Source organism: Bos grunniens, chromosome 2, assembly GCF_055505025.1.
Source record: "Bos grunniens cultivar Pamir isolate PY7600 chromosome 2, Bosgru_T2T1.0, whole genome shotgun sequence".
Lineage (NCBI taxonomy): Eukaryota > Metazoa > Chordata > Mammalia > Artiodactyla > Bovidae > Bos > Bos grunniens.
Genome location: NC_141166.1, coordinates 98,730,499 through 98,749,562, shown reverse-complemented (window position 1 = coordinate 98,749,562; position 19,064 = coordinate 98,730,499). Strand labels below are relative to the sequence as shown.

General features: G+C 37.8%; 1 protein-coding gene across 18 annotated transcripts in view; it reads left to right on the top strand.

The window, feature by feature from the left end:
• The window catches only part of CCDC148 (coiled-coil domain containing 148), a 297,116-nt gene that overhangs the window by 222,212 nt on the left and 55,840 nt on the right, over positions 1-19,064 (top strand). For all 18 annotated transcript variants that reach the window (XM_086354590.1, XM_086354486.1, XM_086354468.1 and 15 more), the window contains one exon: positions 11,074-11,192. In XM_086354590.1, coding sequence (XP_086210716.1) covers positions 11,074-11,192 — 119 coding nt within the window. The remainder of the gene's footprint in view (positions 1-11,073; positions 11,193-19,064) is intronic.

The window sequence follows — 19,064 nt, the reverse complement described above, 5'->3', positions numbered from 1 at the left end:
TTTGGATGGATCTTCTTCACCATTCCACCCCTAAGTCTTGGAGTTCCCTTGGAGAACTTTCTGGGGGATCTCAATGGACCCAATATACTTCATATGCCATTTACATGCTGACTCAAATTACCAATTAATATCTCTGGTAGAGGTTTCTCTCTTGAACTGCAAACTCACTGTCTCACATCTCACTGTTTCATATCTAATATGTCCCAAATATAATCTTGCTTTTCCCTCTAAACCTTCTCTTTCCTCCACATTCCATTTCTCAACAAATAGAAACCTATTCTCCCAGTGCTTGGGCTAAACATCTTGATATTTTTTTTTTCTGCCCCTTTTCTTCCTTATTTATTTTTAATTGAAGGATGATTATAATATTGTGTTGGTTTCTGCCATACATCGACATAGATCAGCCATAGGTATACATATGTCCTCTCCCTCTTGAGCCTCCCTCCTACCTCCCACCCCATCCCACCCATCTAGGTTGTCCCAGAGCCCTAGTTTGAGTTCCAAAGCCATGGTATTTTGACTCATCCCTTCCCCTTACATCCTATACTCACATTGTCATGCCTTACCTATTGTTATGAATATAAGGCTCCATGTTTCAAATCAGAACTATTATAAATTTCTTACTCTTATAATTAATTTCTCTGCCTCCTCCTTTTCCATTCCCACCCTCCCTCTTCATCCGTTTCCCACATAGCAGTCAGAGTGTTTTTAAAAGTCACATCAGATTACATCGTTCCCTGCATTGCACTCAATATCTCTTGGATCTCATATCTTGCCACTTCCCCATCACTTCTCCTGCTCCACCCATCACAACCTGCTTCTTCCTCTTCAAACACCCTAGTACAGGTCCCCTTACCCTTTTGCACCGGCTGTCCCCTGTGCCTGGAAGAGTCTTCTCGCAGATGTCTGCATAACTCACTCACTCCATTCAGGGTCCCACTCAAATGTCATCTTATCAAAGAGAGCATCTGTCCTTGATTACCAAACTTAAAATAGCATCCTCCTTCCCTGTCACTGTGTCCATTCACCCTACTTAATTTTTTTCTTAGCATTTATCATTTGTCTGACATCTATTTATTTATTTATTGACTGTCTCTTCTAGAATGTAAGCCCAATAAAAAGGAGGAATTTGTCCATTTTCTTATTGTTTTATCTCCAGTGCCTGACACAAGGCACTCAATAAATATTGTTTGAATGAGTGAATTTAGTGAATGAACAGAATACAACTGTACTTTGATACTGAGATATAGAGGAAAATATGTCAAACTAGGAGACCCTAGCAAGGTGGGTGACCTTGGGCAAGATATGTAGGCTCTGTGGGATTTTGCTTACTCAATTGTAAAATGAAGTGTTTGAATCATTGCTGAAATCACCTCAGCTCTAAGAAGTCATGATTGAATGACTCTTAGGTTTGATTACTTTTCACTTTTCACTCTCCCTGACACTTCAGGCTTTGAAATACAACATCCTCAGTATATATACTCCCTTTTTAATGAATAGTGAAAAGAGAGAAATTAAACAAGATTACAAATTCATTTTAGTCATATCAACATATGACATGATCATTATGTAATATTTCAATGCCCAGACTGAAAATAGACTTTACTCCTAAAGAAGATATCACAGTTATTTTTAAATCCACCTGGCATTTCAATTAAGAGGGAGATAACTAATGTGTTTACCCCAGAATACTTTCTTGGCTCATCATGTTCTAGGGACATAAGACTACATTGTGGCAGAAAATAGCTATTGCCAATTTGAGTTGGCAGCTCAGCTATGGGAAAAATGCTCACATAAATGACCAAAGTGAACATCACCTAAAAAAATTCATGTTATTTACTTACACATATAGAAACCACATACTTCCAAACAATTTATAATAAAGGCACTAATGTTACTGTGCTAGATATGCACCCACTCGGTCATGTCTGCTCTCCATTCTACTCTATGTCCCTGAGAGTTGTCTTATAGGAGGCTCCCTTATTCTTGCGCCTTTGGTTGGGTTCAGTCGAAGTGGAATGCTACGGATGAAGGTAAGATAAGAAAGTGAGGTTGGGACCGCTGTTCTCGCAGCTCCTGACCCTGCAGAGTTGTGTTGACTAGCTGTGTCCTCCCACAAAGGTCTCAGCCCTAGCCAGGTGGCCCTCCCCGTGCAGGAGATGGGGAAGGCCACCTGACAAGCTCTTCTCTGGCTCTGGGTAGAGCAGCCTGGCTGCCACATGCGCCCTTGTGATTGCCCCGCATTCCAATCTTCTTTATCATCGTCCCCGTATTACATTCTTCTGGATTTATCCTAATTTTGAGTGTGCCATCTGTTTCCTATTAGGAATCGTTAAAATAGAAAATTAGTAAGAGAATAAGAGACAAAAAACCAAGAGGATGGGAATATAGTTATGTCAGCACACCAAGACTAAAAAGGGGTGCTGTAATTGAACATGGGTAAAGTTAAAAGGAAGCATTTAGTTCTTATTTGCTAATAATAGACAACATCTAGCACAACCAGAGCTGGCAGGGGGAGGGAGGCAAACTGCCCAAGGAAAAGCATTTTCAGTAGTTTTACTGCGTCTAAACCAACTCTCATATAATATTGTGTTAACCTTTATAAGGCCTTCAAAATAAAATTAAATCATAATTCTATAAAACTTTTTTACAAAAATGGAAAGTGGTGCATGCAAGGTGACAAATATAGAAAATGTTATATACAAGGATATACAGTATTTTTGTCATCTGATTTGATATGGGAATAGAATTTGGAAACTTCCAGAATGAATAACAGTCATGTCCCATAAATATTCCTTCTAAATTTTGATTTTTCTTGGCTATATTTTTAATACATCCCTTTGTAATTATGAAGTCTTTTATGTCCATTGTGGATAGTTTGGAAAATGCAATTAAGCACACAAAATACCATAAATCCACCCCAAATTGTAAACCATTAGCAAAAGATTAAATGTTCTTATATTTATATTAGAACATTTCTTATATTCTTTTTTCCTTATGTATCAGTTCAGTTCAGTCACTCAGTCGTGTCCGACTCTTTGTGACCCCACGAATCACAGCACGCCAGGCCTCCATATCCTTCACCAACTCTGCTAAGTCGCTTTAGTCATGTCCAGCTCTTTGCAACCCTATGGGCCATAGCCCACCAGGCAGGATTTTAATTTAACTGCATACATACTACGTATATATTTTTAATCTGATTTTTCCCATCTGTCAATATATTCAGGGTATTTTACTCTGTATTTCTACCACATAATTTTTAGTGCTTGCTTAGTGTTTCATTATGTGAATAATTGCATTTAACCAATTTCTTATTTGGGAGGTATTATATTATTTCCAGCCTATTTTTCAGCCTATTTTAAGGCTGTAATGAATATACCTATATATAAATCTTTGTATAGGTATCTGGTATTAATTCTTAAACTTCATTTTTTAATTTTTAAGACTTTTGCTAGTCATTTCCCTATTTATTCTTCTAAAAGAGTATGACAGTTTACCCTCTCACTAATGGTAGATGCTCTTGTTTATCAGATTGGAGACTGGTGTCAAAAATCTTCAAGACACTGAAAGTAAGTAGCTGAAATACAAATAGTCTGAACTGTAGACTGAAAGGAGATCCATTATATTCAAATAACCAGGCAGGAGGGTGTAAAAACTGATTTTCTATTTTAAAAACCAGAGAACTAGCTTTGATTTTTTACCCATGTAGAGAGTTGTCCCATCTTTGCATAAAGTATGTTCTGCAAAATAATTCTTTTGAGGCTAATTTTTTGCTCAGAAGCTTCAGCACATCCTGGATTAAAGCCCACAGAGATCTCTATACCATAAAGGATGAAGAGATGTTAGCTGAAAGGTTCTGAGGATGGAAGTGACCAAGTGTCCATCTTTAGCATGAAAAACCTTGAACTTGGCTTCCATAGACAATTTGACTTAGAGAAGTGTCATGTTCCCATGCTCTGCTGGGATTAAACATACCTCTATACACCACACAACTAAACAAATTGGTTCACTCATGTCTATGGTCTGTCATTATTATCTATCTGGATGCTTTATTAATAGGTTTGGATTTATATGAATTGATACAAGAAAAGTGCTATGTACAATGTTGCCTTTCCATATTATTTTCTACTGGAGTAATTTAGCAAATATGTGTCTTGTATATATCTTATCTCCAAGATGTGATACTACTGGTTACAAATAAATGCTGCAGTGTAAAGCATGTCCCTAACCTTTCAGAAGTTCACACAAATGTATGAAAATTTATGTGGCAAAATATAGATGATTGTCAAACTGATTGCATAGAAATGAGTCAAACTTCTGTTGGTGGTGATTTTATGTGATATAGGCTCATCTATGTGAAACAAGTGGGAAAATTTAAAGTAAAAAAAATGCTTTTTTTATTAAGAGGTCCTGTCATGTTTTCATATATAGCAATGACACATTTGTGTGTGTGTGTGTGTGTGTGTGTGGCAGTGCATATTCTAGGCCAAAGTAGAAAAGATGCAAGGAATTAGCTAAGTAAATGAAATCTTAGAAAGTTAAATTAAAATCGTTTTACCTCAGCGGTTTATGAGCAATGGAACTGGATATTTTTCACTTCATATTTCATATATTTTGTCTATCTGGTTAAAAATTATGACCTCCTCCTGAGTAAGTCATTGAAACCTTTGTAATGACTTAGGAGCAAGGTCCAGAAGTTTATTTGTTCAAAGATTCAATATCACATAGATTGCTTGAAATCAGAGACTAAACTGTCTTCCACTATAATGCTTTAGCCCTAACTTTCTAATGTCTGAAAAATGCATGTATTAGTTGCTTGGTCATGTCCGATTCTTTGCCACCCCATGGACTGTAGCCTCCAGACTCCTCTGTCCATGGGATTTTCCAGGCAGAAATACTGGAGTGGGTTACCATTCCTTTCTCCAGGGGATCTTCCCAACCCAGGTCTCCTGCATTACAGACAGATTCTTTACCATCTGAACCATAAGGGAAACCCTTCTATGTGTAAATAAGACATTTTTATTCTATACTGAATTATAACTCAGACTGAAGAAATGACAATGTTTATGTAATGTTAGCACAAGATTTTTAAAATTAAACTCTGATTTACTCTAATACCATAAGCATCATGTTTACTAGTCAAGTTTTTAATAGGAAACAAATTGTTCAGAAGATTACAAAAGTAAGGTGGGATATAATAAGTATCTTAAACTCTCTGAAAAGATAGCACAACATTATTTTGGCTCATAAATCTATATAGAGAATAGTTTCTTAAGTTTGTTTATACTTATAGTGGCTTAACTTTACCAAAATGAACAAAATGTGGAACTGTGAAAGACTATCCAATAGAATCAAAGATAACAAGAGGAAATGAAGGGTAATGAGGGTCCATTTTGGTTTTCAGAAAAGAAAATTTTTTCAAGAAATTTCGTCTGTAAGCCTAGAAGAAACAAGGTTTAAATTCAACTTGTCTCCTGTGCACTAGCTTTCTGGTTCCCCTGTCATTGGAAAGCTGTTAGGACCACTCAAAAAGTCTAAAAAATAGTATGCTTACAATCTATGTCTCAACAAATGTTCTAAAGGGCTAAATACTCTTAACTTTAGTTGAAGCTTGCAAAGCCAGTATTTCATGACACATACTTCCTGCTCTTATTAACTGATGGATAGTCAATGGAACTGTCTTTAGGGAAGTGTTTAGTTCGGACTTTACTACCCTGCAAATAAAACTGCTGGCCTGGTTCCCATCCATAACTTTGTTATTCTCAGACCAGAGATCAGAAAATGCTTCCACTCACCTCAGCGCTGATCACTTAAGCCCTATTGTGTGTTAGACATGATACAATGTCCTATGCATACAAAGGTGAATAATGCAGATCAATATGGAAAGGGCTATGCTAAAGATACATAAAATAGTGCCTGACTTTGTCTGGAGAAGAGGGGGAAGGAGGAAGGCTGGGAAAGCAATGCTATAGTTGAGTCTTAAATGATGGACAGGAGGATTTAGCAGGCAATAAGGCAGGGCAGAGCATGCCAGGCATGTAGTAAATGCCCAGATAAATCAATAACAATGGCAGTGGCAGTCCCTCCTGAAAGCAAATGAAAGAGTACAAGGCAGAACAAAGAAGTGAGGGTAAAAAAATCCTAATTAAGGGTCAGTGGTATGCCAAGGATTGAGCTAACATTTTCCCTAGAGGGTTCAGAGGGAGATTCAAGAAGATGGCATTTGTTCTGGTCTTAATGGTAGAGTAAAACTGACATGTAGAGGAGGAAAATGAAGTTATACTGGTTGATAAAACTGCAAAAGGCAGATAAACATGAAAGTGCATGACTGCCTTCTCTTTTCTATTTATGTTCTCACTCTACAGATGTTGTCTATTCCCTTGGCATCATACAATTTTAAGAGGATATCTCCTTAATTTAGATCTCCAGTCCTGAATTCTCCTGAGCTACCCATCTGTGTACCTCCAGATGTTTATGTGGAATTTCTACTTAAATGTTATACAGTCATGTCAACTGTTTAATGTTTAATAGTGAGCCCCTGACTTTCTTTTCTGAACCTGTTCTTCTTCTAATTTCCCATCTCAGTTATTGGTACCATCATCTACCCAGTTGCTCTACCAAAACCCTAGGAATTTACCTTGATTCTTTTAACTTCAACTACTGTATCTAATCCTTCAATGAGCACTCTGACACTATTCAAAAGCACATTTTAGATTTGAATTTTTTTTTAATTTAAATTTATTTATTTTAATTGGAGGCTAATTACTTTACAATATTACATCGGTTCTGCCACATATCAACATGACTCTGCCACGGGCGTACATGTGTTCCCCATCCTGAACGCCCCCTCCCACCTCCTCCCTGTACCATCCCTCTGGGTTGTCCCGGTGCACCAGCCCCAAGGATCCTGTATCGAACCTGGACTGGCGATTCATTTCTTATATGATACTATACATCTTTCCATGACACTCCCCCAAATCATCCCCCCCTCCCTCTCCCACAGAGTCCAAAAGACTGTTCTATACATCTGTGTCTCTTTTGCTGTCTTGCATACAGGGTTATTGTTACCATCTTTCTAAATTCCATATATATGCATTAGTATACTGTATTGGTGTTTTTCTTTCTGGCTTACTTCACTCTGTAGAATAGGCTCCAGTTTCATCCACCTCATTAGAACTGATTCAAATGTATTCTTTTTAATGGCTGAGTAATACTCCATTGTGTATATGTACCACAGCTTTCTTATCCATTCATCTGCTGATGGACATCTAGGTTGCTTCCATGTCCTGGCTATTATAAACAGTGCTGCGATGAACATTGGGGTACACGTGTCTCTTTTAATTGGAATTTTTAATTTCCTGAATCCCAGTGATTATTTTTGCTTTATTCTATTTGGTCTCTCATTTCTCCTTTGCTCCGCTACTGTCCATTCTTCACTGAATAGCCCAAGCTATCTTTTAAAAATTTGTCACATCATATCACTCTTTGCTTTAAACTCTTCTATGTCTTTTTTTTAGAACTAAATCCTTGCCTAATCATCTAACCACCATCTAGCTTACCAAACTCACCTCCAGTCTAAATTCGAACCACCTGTTCCAGCTGCTCTGGTTTCTTCCCAACTCTGAGCAAGTGCAAAGTCATTCTCACTCAATGCTATTGCACCCAAAACTCACACTTCTTTCAGTGGTCTCCTTCATCTCTTTTCATTGTTTCCTTACCCTCATCTTCCAAATTTTAATCCAAATGTCATTTACAACTATGCTTTCTAATAGTTCTTCCCAGATTTTTCTAAATTGTTGCCATATTTATTTCCTTCCCAGAATTTAGCATAATATTCTCTTCATTCATTTACTTGTTATCTCTCTTTCCACAAACTCTCAGAACCTTGAAGCCAAGGCTTTATTTCTTTTTAAGCATCATATCCCAAGTATCTGGCTTAAAGTAGATGCTCAATAAGTATTTTTTGAATAAATGAATGCCAAAGTCACTAGTTTCTTAAGACTATAAGCACTGGTAGAATCAAATACAGAGACACTTAAAAAAATAATACATAAAATGAATGGTTTGATCATTGGGAAGTCAGTGTCAGAAGTAGTCAATTGGAGTGGAGGCAGAGGTACATCATGGGTGAGGATTAAAATAGGAGATGCAAAATTGGAGGAGAGTATTCTTGACTGAAAGGGGACAATGAAGGGTATGGTGCTACAGTCTTGGGGTGTGTAAAGAAAGTACTTTACAATTTTGGTTAATGAATAAGATTTGTTTAGATTTTCATGTGAGGAGAAAGAAGCAAAGACCAAGAGGTTGAAGTTACAAGGGAATAAAGGGTAGGTGATGGAGGAAGATTATAGAGATGGAATTGGAGAATAGGATATGGAGCCCAGGTGGGGGTTAAGTTTTGGAAGTGCTCCTCACTTCCTCTGAGGAGCAGGACATCAAGGAAATGATCTTTAGGATCTCCATTTCTTCTGATAAAAGCAAAGAAATAGAGGCAGGTATGGAACTTAACATAGTGAACAGGCATTCAAATGATACCATGAGCAAGCTGAGAAGCACTGGCCAGGAGTTCATAAAAGGAATGCTGATTGTCAATAAAGATTCAACTGAAACCATCAATTTGGTACCAGTTTATAAAGTCGTGTAATTCTTTCATCAATCACATGTTTATTAGGTATATTCTATCTCCTAGACACTTTGGTTGTTGCTGGAAGTGCAGAGGATAATAAATCACAGTTTCTGCAGTCTACCGGGACAGAGGAATAAGTATACTAATTAACAAAGCCTTGTGGCGAGGCTTATACCAGAGGAATAAAATTATACAAGCAGAACACAGAGGATGATGGGAAAGGGTCATAGGTCTGGTTGTAAGATAACTGGCTATAATTGAAGCTCTTGGAATTGGAGCCATTCTCCATGAGAGTAGAATCCTGGACGGGGAGGTGGCTCACTGGAATGGAGGAAGTCATGCATCTGTGAGTTAGCAGGTCAGAGGGGCTTCAGACAGAAGTTGACTAGGAAGGTAGAAGGAGTTCTTCTAGACAAGGCCCATGTGTCTGTGGCTCAGATATCTGAATTCTCAATGAATATTTGAGAGAGACCTGGAAGTCCACACATACTGGTGATAAGGCTAGGTAGATGGTGTAATACAGCCAGATGGTGTAAACATCAAAGGAAGAAAGCATTGTACCTGTGAGGGACAGCATCATGGTCTCAAAGTAGCCATTAACAAGACAGAAAATGCTCAAACCATTCCCCAGCCTCCTGGCAAACAAGGCATCATAAGAAAAGCATCCTTCACTCAGGAGAATTTCAGCCAAGACAAGAGGAAAGGAGGGAGTGAGGGGGATAGAGAGAGAGTGATTTGTTAGCTATAGCAAAGGCTGAGGATACCAGAGTCAAGGATGGAAATTGTTGGTTCTGAGATGCCAAAAAGCCTCAGGTGTGACACACTTCCAGAGCCTGCACAGGCCACTGAACCAGATGGTGTCAGTGATCTGAAGATACCAGCAACCTGGGATTGGTCCATTCTTGTCAAGGGATTGTCGGCAGAAGGACCACTGACTTCCCCTCAAGGTCAATGCTGGGAGTAAGCAATATTGTCAATGGTCAGAACCCAGAGAAAAATGCCCTGTAATCCAATATCTTTTTTTCTGAAGTATCTCTTTTCTCTCTGATTATGAAAGAAATATATATTCACTGCACAAAATAAGTTAACACAGAAAGTATGAAGAATAAAATAAAGATCAGTTATAAACCCAGAGGGAGGTAATATAATGGTTGTTAACATTTCCATATCTGGCACTAATAGAATGCTGAGGCATTTGTCAGTTAGGACTCTGACATGTGTCAGTGTTCCTTTTTCTCCCTTTCCTACCCTCTCTTTCACCTTCCATCTTTGGTGCTGCTACCTTTCTAGCTTCCTCTCTGTTCCCCCCAAATTCAGACTTCAACCATGTCTGGTGTAGAATCACCTTACCTTGGAGCCATGCAATTACTCATTAAGCACTGAATGGATGTTGCTGTTGTGGCTGCTGGTGTCACAGGCCTGCTGCAGAGTTGCTAGGCTGTGGCCATTGCACTTGGGATGCCTCTTCTTGTTCTTCCAGGGGCCAGAGACCACGTTGCTGGGCAAGTCTGAAAACCACTTAGCTTTTCATATTCACTTCTCAAAAGAGAAAAATGCCACCTTGGGGATGAGGCTAACCCAACCTTTACAAAAGCCCCTCTGCTGGTAGTAACTCACTACAATTCACCATTAATGTACTGTTTTTTACCAGCAAGATTCAGTCTCTTGACCCAGACACAGCATGGCAGGCCAGTCATTGAATGGTCCTCTGTCAATTAAACATAAACTTCAGTTGCACCGTCACTAGGGGAATAATGGTTTCGGCCCCCTGAAAATAGCTTATGTGTGCTTCAGGTTTTCTCTTGCTGACTCCATTCCCAGAAAAGGGAGGTAAAACATGCCTAGTGAGACAGTACTTTCATTTTTTTGAGCTTGATAAATTTGTCCTTCATTTTACCACATAAGTCAGAACTACTATTTATCACAACCCTGCTAATTTTTTCTTTTCCTCCTTCCTCCCACCTATCTCCTGCCACATCCCCAGAAGCATAAAGCTTTCAATATCTTGCTGTCCATTAGCATAAATAAACTCATGCTTTTAAAGTAAAAATAGATTTAATGCTATATTTGTTAAAGACTACATTACCATAAGAGGATAAAAATATTCTTGAGTAACAGGTAGATCATATACTTTAGAGACAATAATATGCTTTTATTGTGGTTCCCTGAAAGTCGATTATTTTAGCCATATATTAAAACTTTAGGTCTTGAGCACATGTTACATTTCCACTTTAGAAACTGTTAAACCGTGCGGTTTCTCAGGACATGTACTTTCATGTTTTAACTTATTTTTTCTGTTGTCAGTGTATTGTAGGCAGACCAAAAACATGGAGGGCCATTTAAATTCAATCTTTGCTATATGAACCAATGGATAATGTTGTTATAACTTTGTTCCTTGTTTTTGTATTTGTCATTAATTTAAATTTCATGTGATACTTATACATTAGATAAGAAAATACCGGGCTGATAAAGAACAGAAATGGCAGGAAATGGAAATGAGAGGTCTTCGGCGTCTGGAAGAACTGAAGAAATTAATGGCTGAACAGTCAGTAAAAGACAGAGAAAGGTAAAAAAAAAAACCAAAACAGTAAATTGTGTGGTAATAGAAGTCTTTTGTAATGTGTTAAGTGAATGGAATCTTACATAATGTGTTAGGATAAATAATATCAGAGGGAGCATTTTTCTGTACTTAATATGTCCTTGCAATATTTATATTCACAAATTGAAAAGTGATACTTATATTTTAAACTTTCATATTCATACACAAATCTCTAATTTTCCATTTTGTTCCTTAGATAGCTTCCTAGTTAGAATCATCACAGAGAATTTCATAGTATTTGATTGCCCCCTGTGTTTGTGAAATAATGCTGGCTGCTGCAGTGACTTAATATTTTGACCTAGAAGAAAGAAACCATTATTCAGAGGAAAAGAGAGACCCATTTACTATGACTGAGGCTGAGAAAGACAATACACAATCATACTGTGCTGTGTGGTATTCCTTTTATTATACTTAAGAGATATTTGATATAGGAAAAACCTTGAATTCCCTAGAATAATGTAATTTTAGAGCTGGAAAGGACATCTGAGATACAGTTTCCTCATTCTATGAGGATTTACTGCACTGAAAGTTAAAATTACTTTTCCCTAGTTTAATGTATCAATCAAGGTCAGTGAAGGGGCAGAGACAACATAGTATTTTGAATAGGGGAAGTTTAAGATAAAAAAATATTAATTCTAAGAAAAATAATTCTCAGTTACGTAAAAGGATATAGAGAAGTTTAAAGAATGTCCCAGGGCTGAAGGAGGGTTCTCATGGAAGAAACAAATTTGAGAGTGCGAACCCTCCTCTCCACAGTTGGGATTCAGATCTCACTGTGGCTGTGGGCTGCCACGTGGTGGGAAAGTCCTTGAATGGGCTCATCCATAAGTTGTTCCCAGTCACTGGGCAAGCAGGAACACCCTACCTGGGTGCAGGATGCCCAAACTGGAAGTCAAGCATTGTGATGCTTACGCTTCCAAGACTTGATGGGAATCTGACGATGAGAGTACTTCTTAAATTTGATGGGAAACTGCCCACAGGGTGCAAATGAGCTCCACAAGCACCCCTGAGTGTACCCCACAAGTGCTGCTGGCAGCCATGAAGCAGGAGCAAGAAGGGGGAGTAAACACAGAAACTAGGAAGGAAAGCCTTTTCCTTCTTCAGAATCCCTCCAGCACCCTTTTCCATCATGGCTAACTGTGCCAGCTACAAAGCAGAAATGTTACAAGGTCCATCTCTATTTTCATAGAGCAGATAATGAAGGGTAGATTTGGAGCTGAGAGACAATAAATTGGTAACTGGCATAGTTATACAGTTTAGCCAGCTCCTGAGTGGATTTTCACAAAAGATAAATTAAAAATAGATCTTTCATTTTGTAACATAAATCATAATAAAGTTTTCTTTACAGTTAGTCAATGTAAAAAAAAAATTGCCTGGAACTCTTCATATTTTCTGCTCAATTTCATTGTGAACCTAAAACTGCTCTAAAAATGAAGTCTATTAAAGTACTAAAAATTACATTTTAGACTTATTGTAGCTTAAGATGACATAACCATTTTACACAACAAAGTTCACTTGTATCTAGGAAGCTTCCTTTGTGACCCATGGAAATAATTTCAAATTCCAGTCACCAAGTTGCAGAGTGAATCTGGGGTTCCACACGGATGCCAGGCAATTCCCCTCAAGCTTCTGAATAAAATTCAGTTGATTTTCCATGTATCTCAGGATTTGTAATTGAGTTTAATCTATTATGAAAAAAATCAAGAATATAGCAAAGCTAGGGCTCAAGGCTAAGTGATGAAACAACCAGTGAGAAATCAGTTAAGCACAAACCAAGATATAAGAGGATACCAGAGGGCAGGCCAGGCCACAGGTCAGAGGCAGAAACAGGCAGTTCAGTATTAAAGGCAAGGCAAATGTGGGGATCAAAAGGCTGGTTGGATAGTCTGAAACTCAGCTAGAGGAACAAAAGAGAGCCCCAGGAATTAAAGGGGGTGGGGAAAAAGGAACAGCGGTGAAGTCCCCGCATGCTTCTAGTAGAATCTACCCTCTTAGCCAAGGAGTTTCTTTGATTACAGAGCCATTTCAGCCTTGTGCTTCTTGTCCCAATAATTATCAAGATAAGCTGATTCAGAACTTTAATTGAAAAGAAGAAAAGGAAAATTAGATGGGCCTGTCTTACATAACATAAAAGAAAAATAAGTGTCATATTATAACATAATGAAAACAGTACTAAAGAATAGGAACCAGAAGACCAAGGTTTTAGTATATTATTTGAATGGTGTACGACCTAGGGAAAGTCATTAATTTAACCTCTATTAGGCTCTGTTTTGTTCTTTGTAAAAAAAACTGAACTGGATAACTTTTGAATGCTAAGTGAGCTATCAATTTTTAAGAGTTTATGATCTGTATATTTTACTCATCTGAAATATAGATTCAGATAATTATGAATCCAATCCTTGTATGCCAATGGAAAATCAGTGAGGAGGGCCATTAAAATATCCAGATAATGTATCAGAACATAATTCTCAGAAATTTTTGGATGATATTGTAGATAAAAGCACAGTCCTCATTTTGTGATTTAGAGAGAGAGAATCTAACATGTAAAAACAGCTGATAACTTTTGCTTCTGACAAGAGGAGAAATTGTGTTCTTTTGCAGCCATCCTGATGCTGAGAAATGTGGTTGATTGGTTAAAATGTTTTTCTCCACTACTGAAATACAATTCACAAATCTCATATTTGATATTTTAACTGTAGGCACATTTTTCTCAGGTCAGAATAAGAAGGCTTGAAGCAGTTTCCAGATCTGTTAAAAACACACATACACATAGCCTTGAGAGTTTGAAAACTTTTGATATTTCATTTTTCTATTTTCTAACTCTAATATTAAATTTCTTGAAAACAGTACTCATAAATTAACACATATATTAGGTTAAACCATAAGAAAATTCCCTTTTTATAGGTCAAACAATGGTTAAGTATTGGCAGTTTTATGCAGTTCAACATAATAAAGAGATATAGCAATTTATTTACTAATTACATTTCCTGTCTCAATCTGTTATAAGCTGTCTTGTGCCCTCATCACTTTATTGACATTGTTCTTGACATAGTTTCCACTAACCTCCTAATGCCCTATTTTTATTTCTCAACAATGTCAAAGAAGTGGAGAGGGAAGGCTCTAGAATCAGGTTGTCAACATAAGAATCCCATCTCTATCCTTTATAGCTGTGTGACATTTGGGTAAATTATTTCACATTTCTGTGCTTCAGTTTCTTCACCTATATAATGAAGAAATAAATAGTATATTTTTGGTGGGATTGTTGCAAGAAATAAGTGAGATATTAAATGGAATGCACACACAGTGAACATCCATTAGATATAAAGATTACTGTCAATTGATGTTTTAAAACATGTGATACTAACGTAATTTGTTCTCAAAATATTTAAGCATTTTAAATGTTTTAAATAAAAGGTGTAATAATGGGGACACTTTTCAAAACTGAAATATAGTTGATTTACAATGTTGTGGCAATCTCTGCTGTACAGCAAAGTGACTTAGTTTTAAATTTTTATGCATTCTTTTTTTAAAAGATTCCTTTCCATTATGTTTATCCCAGGAGATTGTATATAGTTCCCTGTGCTATATACTAAGACCTTGCTGTTTATCCATTTTAAATGTAATAGCTTGCATCTACCAGCCCCAAATTCCTAGTCCATCGCCCTCCACCCTCCTGCCCCAGCTTGGAAACCACAAGTCTGATCTCTGTGTCTGTGAGTCTGACTCTGTTTCATTTCATTTGTGTCATATTTTAGATTCCACATATAAGTGATATCATATGGTGTTTATCTTTCTCCTGACTTACCTCACTTAGTATGATAATCTCTAGTGTCATCCATGTTACTGCAAATGGCATTATTTCACACTTTTTATGGCTGAGTAGTACTCCATTGTATATATGTACCACATCTTCTTTATCCATTCATCTGTCAATGAACATTTAGGTTGTTTCCATATTTTGGCTATTGTGAATAGTGCCACTATGAATATAGGGGTGTGTGCATCTTTTTGAATTATAGTTTTGTCTGGGTATATTCCCAGAAACAGGTTTGTTAGATCATATGGTAATTCTATTTCTAGTTTTCTGAGGACTCTCTGGGTGGCTCAATGGTAAAGAATCTTCCTACCAATGCAGAAGATGTAGGTTGGAGCTCTGGGTTGGGAAGACCCCCGGAGAAGGAAATGGCAATGTACTCCAGTATTCTTGCCTGGAAAATCTCATGGACAGAGAAACCTGGTGGGCTACAGTCCATGGGGTCACACAGAGTCAGACACAACTTAGTGACTGAGCATGCTTGCATGGGGAACCTCCATACTGTTTTCCACAGTGGCTGTACCAAGTTACATTCCCACCAATGGCATAGGAGGATTCCCTTTTCTCCACATTCTCTCTAGCATTTGCTGTTTGTAGACTTTTTAATGATGGCCATTCTGACCATTTGAGGAGGTACTGTCTCCCATTGTATTTGCATATCTCTAATTATTAGTGATAGTGAGCATCTTCTCACGTACCTACTGACTATCTGTATGTCTTCTTTGAAGAAATGTCTATTGAGGTCTTCTGCCTATTTTCCAGGTGGGTGAGTTGTTTGTTCATTGTTGAGTTGTATGAGCTGTATGTATATTTTGGGAGACCCTCATGCAATCTCTCCACTGGAAGTCTTCTCTGATATCAGCTGTTTAATACATACATACAAATTATATATGCCTAAGTCCAAAATCACTGCAGATGGTGATGCAGCCATGAAATTAAAAGATGCTTACTCCTTGGAAGAAAAGTTATGACCAACCTAGATAGCATATTCAAAAGCAGAGACATTACTTTTCCAACAAAGGTCCGTCTAGTCAAGGCTATGGTTTTTCCAGTGGTCATGTATGGATGTGAGAGTTGAACTGTGAAGAAAGCTGAGTGCCGAAGAATTGATGCTTTTGAACTATGGTGTTGGAGAAGACGCTTGAGAGTCCCTTGGACTGCAAGGAGATCCAACCAGTCCATTCTGAAGGAGATCAGCCCTGGGATTTCTTTAGAAGGAATGATGCTAAAGCTGAAACTCCAATACTTTGGCCACCTCATGCGAAGAGTTGCCTCATTGGAAAAGACTCTGATGCTGGGAGGGATTGCGGGCAGGAGGAGAAGGGGACGACAGAGGATGAGATGGCTGCATGGCATCACCGACTCGATGGACATGAGTTTGAGTGAAGTCCGGGAGTTGGTGATGAACAGGGAGGCCTGGCGTGCTGCGGTTCGTGGGGTCTCAAAGAGTTGGACACGACTGAGCGACTGAACTGAACTGAACCCCTTTCTGGTGGCAAAGTACATAGATTCCCTACAGGAAGCAGACAAATTAGGAAAAGACAAGACTCCCCTCCTGAACCATGACACACAGCTTGACAAGCAGAGGCAAAACTGGACATCATACCCCATTTTTACTCCTGGCTAAGCATCACTTTTGCAAACCACAATCTTCAAAATGGATATCCCTGCAAATAAACCAACCTAATTCTTTTAAAATATTATGTATTATCCATGTTGCTTCTAAAGTTTAGCCATCTGGTATTTCTTTCATGAAAGATGTGAGCTCAGTTTCTGACTTTTATGAAAGTTGCCCAGTGTCGTGTCCAGCTCTGCAACCCCATGAACTATACAGTCCATGGAATTCTCCAGGCCAGAATACTGGAATGGTTAGATATTCCCTTCTCCAGGGGATCTTCACAACCCAGGGATCGAACCCAGGTCTACCTCATTGCAGGCTGATTCTTTACCAGCTGAGCCACCAGGGAAGCCTTTCATATTTCTAAACTGATGGACCACCATCTCTACACCAGTTATATAATGATTCATCCTTTCCCCCTGATTTTAATGCCACTCTTTTATTATATATTACATTTCTAATTATGCTTTTATATCCATATAGACACTTGACTAGATTAAATAAAAACTGATCTATATTTTTATTTCTACATCAATAACATGCTGTTTTAATTATTGTTTTTCTGTTTTAATAATTTTGTGTTCATTCATTGTTCTTTTCAAAAATATGTTAGTTACTATATCCTTTCAATTTTAAAATCTGTTAATTTTTTGCATTGAAACTTTGTTATTGAGAGCTGATTTATGTGCCAAATTTAATCTCCATTCTAGGACCATCGTTCCAGAGTAGCTCTCCAGTTCAAATCTCTTCTTAGGTTCTCTGGAAGATTTCATGGTTTTTGTTTTGCTCTGTTATTTTTTTTGTTTTTCTGGTGAAGACCTGAAAATTATTTTGGAATAAGTAGAACTGAGTGACCAAGAAGCCAATTATAAATTTTCTTTAGTCACTATGTGAAAAGTGTCTGAACTAGAAAGTGGCAGTGGGGATGCAGAGGTGATAGACTCTTACGAAGTACCTAGATTAGGTAAAATTAATTTCACTGAGGAAGGTGTTTGAAGTAAAACAGAGGAAACAGTATGATCCTGAATATTATAGAGCTTTTTCTGTCCTCTTGGGTTTAAAGCTTTTAGTTATTTTGTTTTCAATCTCTTTTACTTTCTGATAAATTCGTTTGCATATACTATCTATGTATCTTTGACCACTTTCTACATGGTTTGAAATATGTTTTTATTATTTAATTTTTAAATAGTTTAGGTTTCATTTTTGATGTCCTAACAATATATTGGTAGGGTGCCTGACAAAGGCAAGGTTGCTAACAGTTTTTAATTTCTTTAACTTTTCTATTTTCTGTCTTTCATAAAGATGAGTAAAAATTCAGCATGATTTATGGGAAGCTAGTAATGCTGCTACTTTTAACATATAAAACCTTCATTGAAGAATAATTTATGTTATCATAAATTCCTCTTTTAAGTGTACAATTAAATGATTTACACTTATATAAGGGCTTCCCTCATAGCTCAGTTGGTAAAGAATCTGCCTGCAATGCAGGAGACCTAGGTTCAAAACCTGGGTCAGGAAGATCCTCAAGAGAAGGAAATGGCAATCTACTCCAGTATTCTTGCCTGAAGAATCACATAGAGGAGCCTGGCTGGTATAGTCCATGGGGTCTCAAAATTCAGACACGACTTAGTGACTAAACAACCACCAGGGGCTTCCCAGGTGGCGCTAGTTGTAATAAACCCCTCAGACAATGCAGGAGATACAAGAGATGTCAGTTTGATCCCTGGGCAGGTAAGATCCCTTGGAGGAGGGCATGGCAACCCATGCTAGTATTCTTGCATGGAGAATCCTACTGACAGAGGAGCCTGGCAGGTTTCAGTCCATGGAGTCTCAAGGACACAACTGAAGCGACCTAGCACGCATGCACACATACTTATATAGAATAAATATATGTAATTCTACAACCATCCCTATAGTCCAGTCTTAAATCATTTTCCTCACCCCTAAAAGATTTTCATGCTTATTTGCATTAATTCCCAATCCCCCTCCTAGCTTCAAATGACCATTAATCTATTTCTGACTCAAAGATTTGCCTTTTCTAGACATATTATATAAACGTAACACACTGAATTATTTTATTTAGCATAATGTTCTTGAGGCTCATCCATATAGTTGTGTGTATTATTAGCTTTTTTCCTTTTGTATTGAATAATATTCCACTTCAGCATTACTTTTTTAAATTAATTAATTAATTTTTTTACTGTACAATATTGTATTGGTTTTGCCATACATCAACATGAATCCACCATGGGTGTACACGTGTTCCCCATCCTCAACCCTCCTCCCACCTCCCTCCCCATCCCATCCCTCAGGGTCATCCCAGTGCACCAGCCCCGAGTACCCTGTATCATGCATTGAACCTGGACTGGCGATTCATTTCACATGTGATAATTTACATGTTTCAATG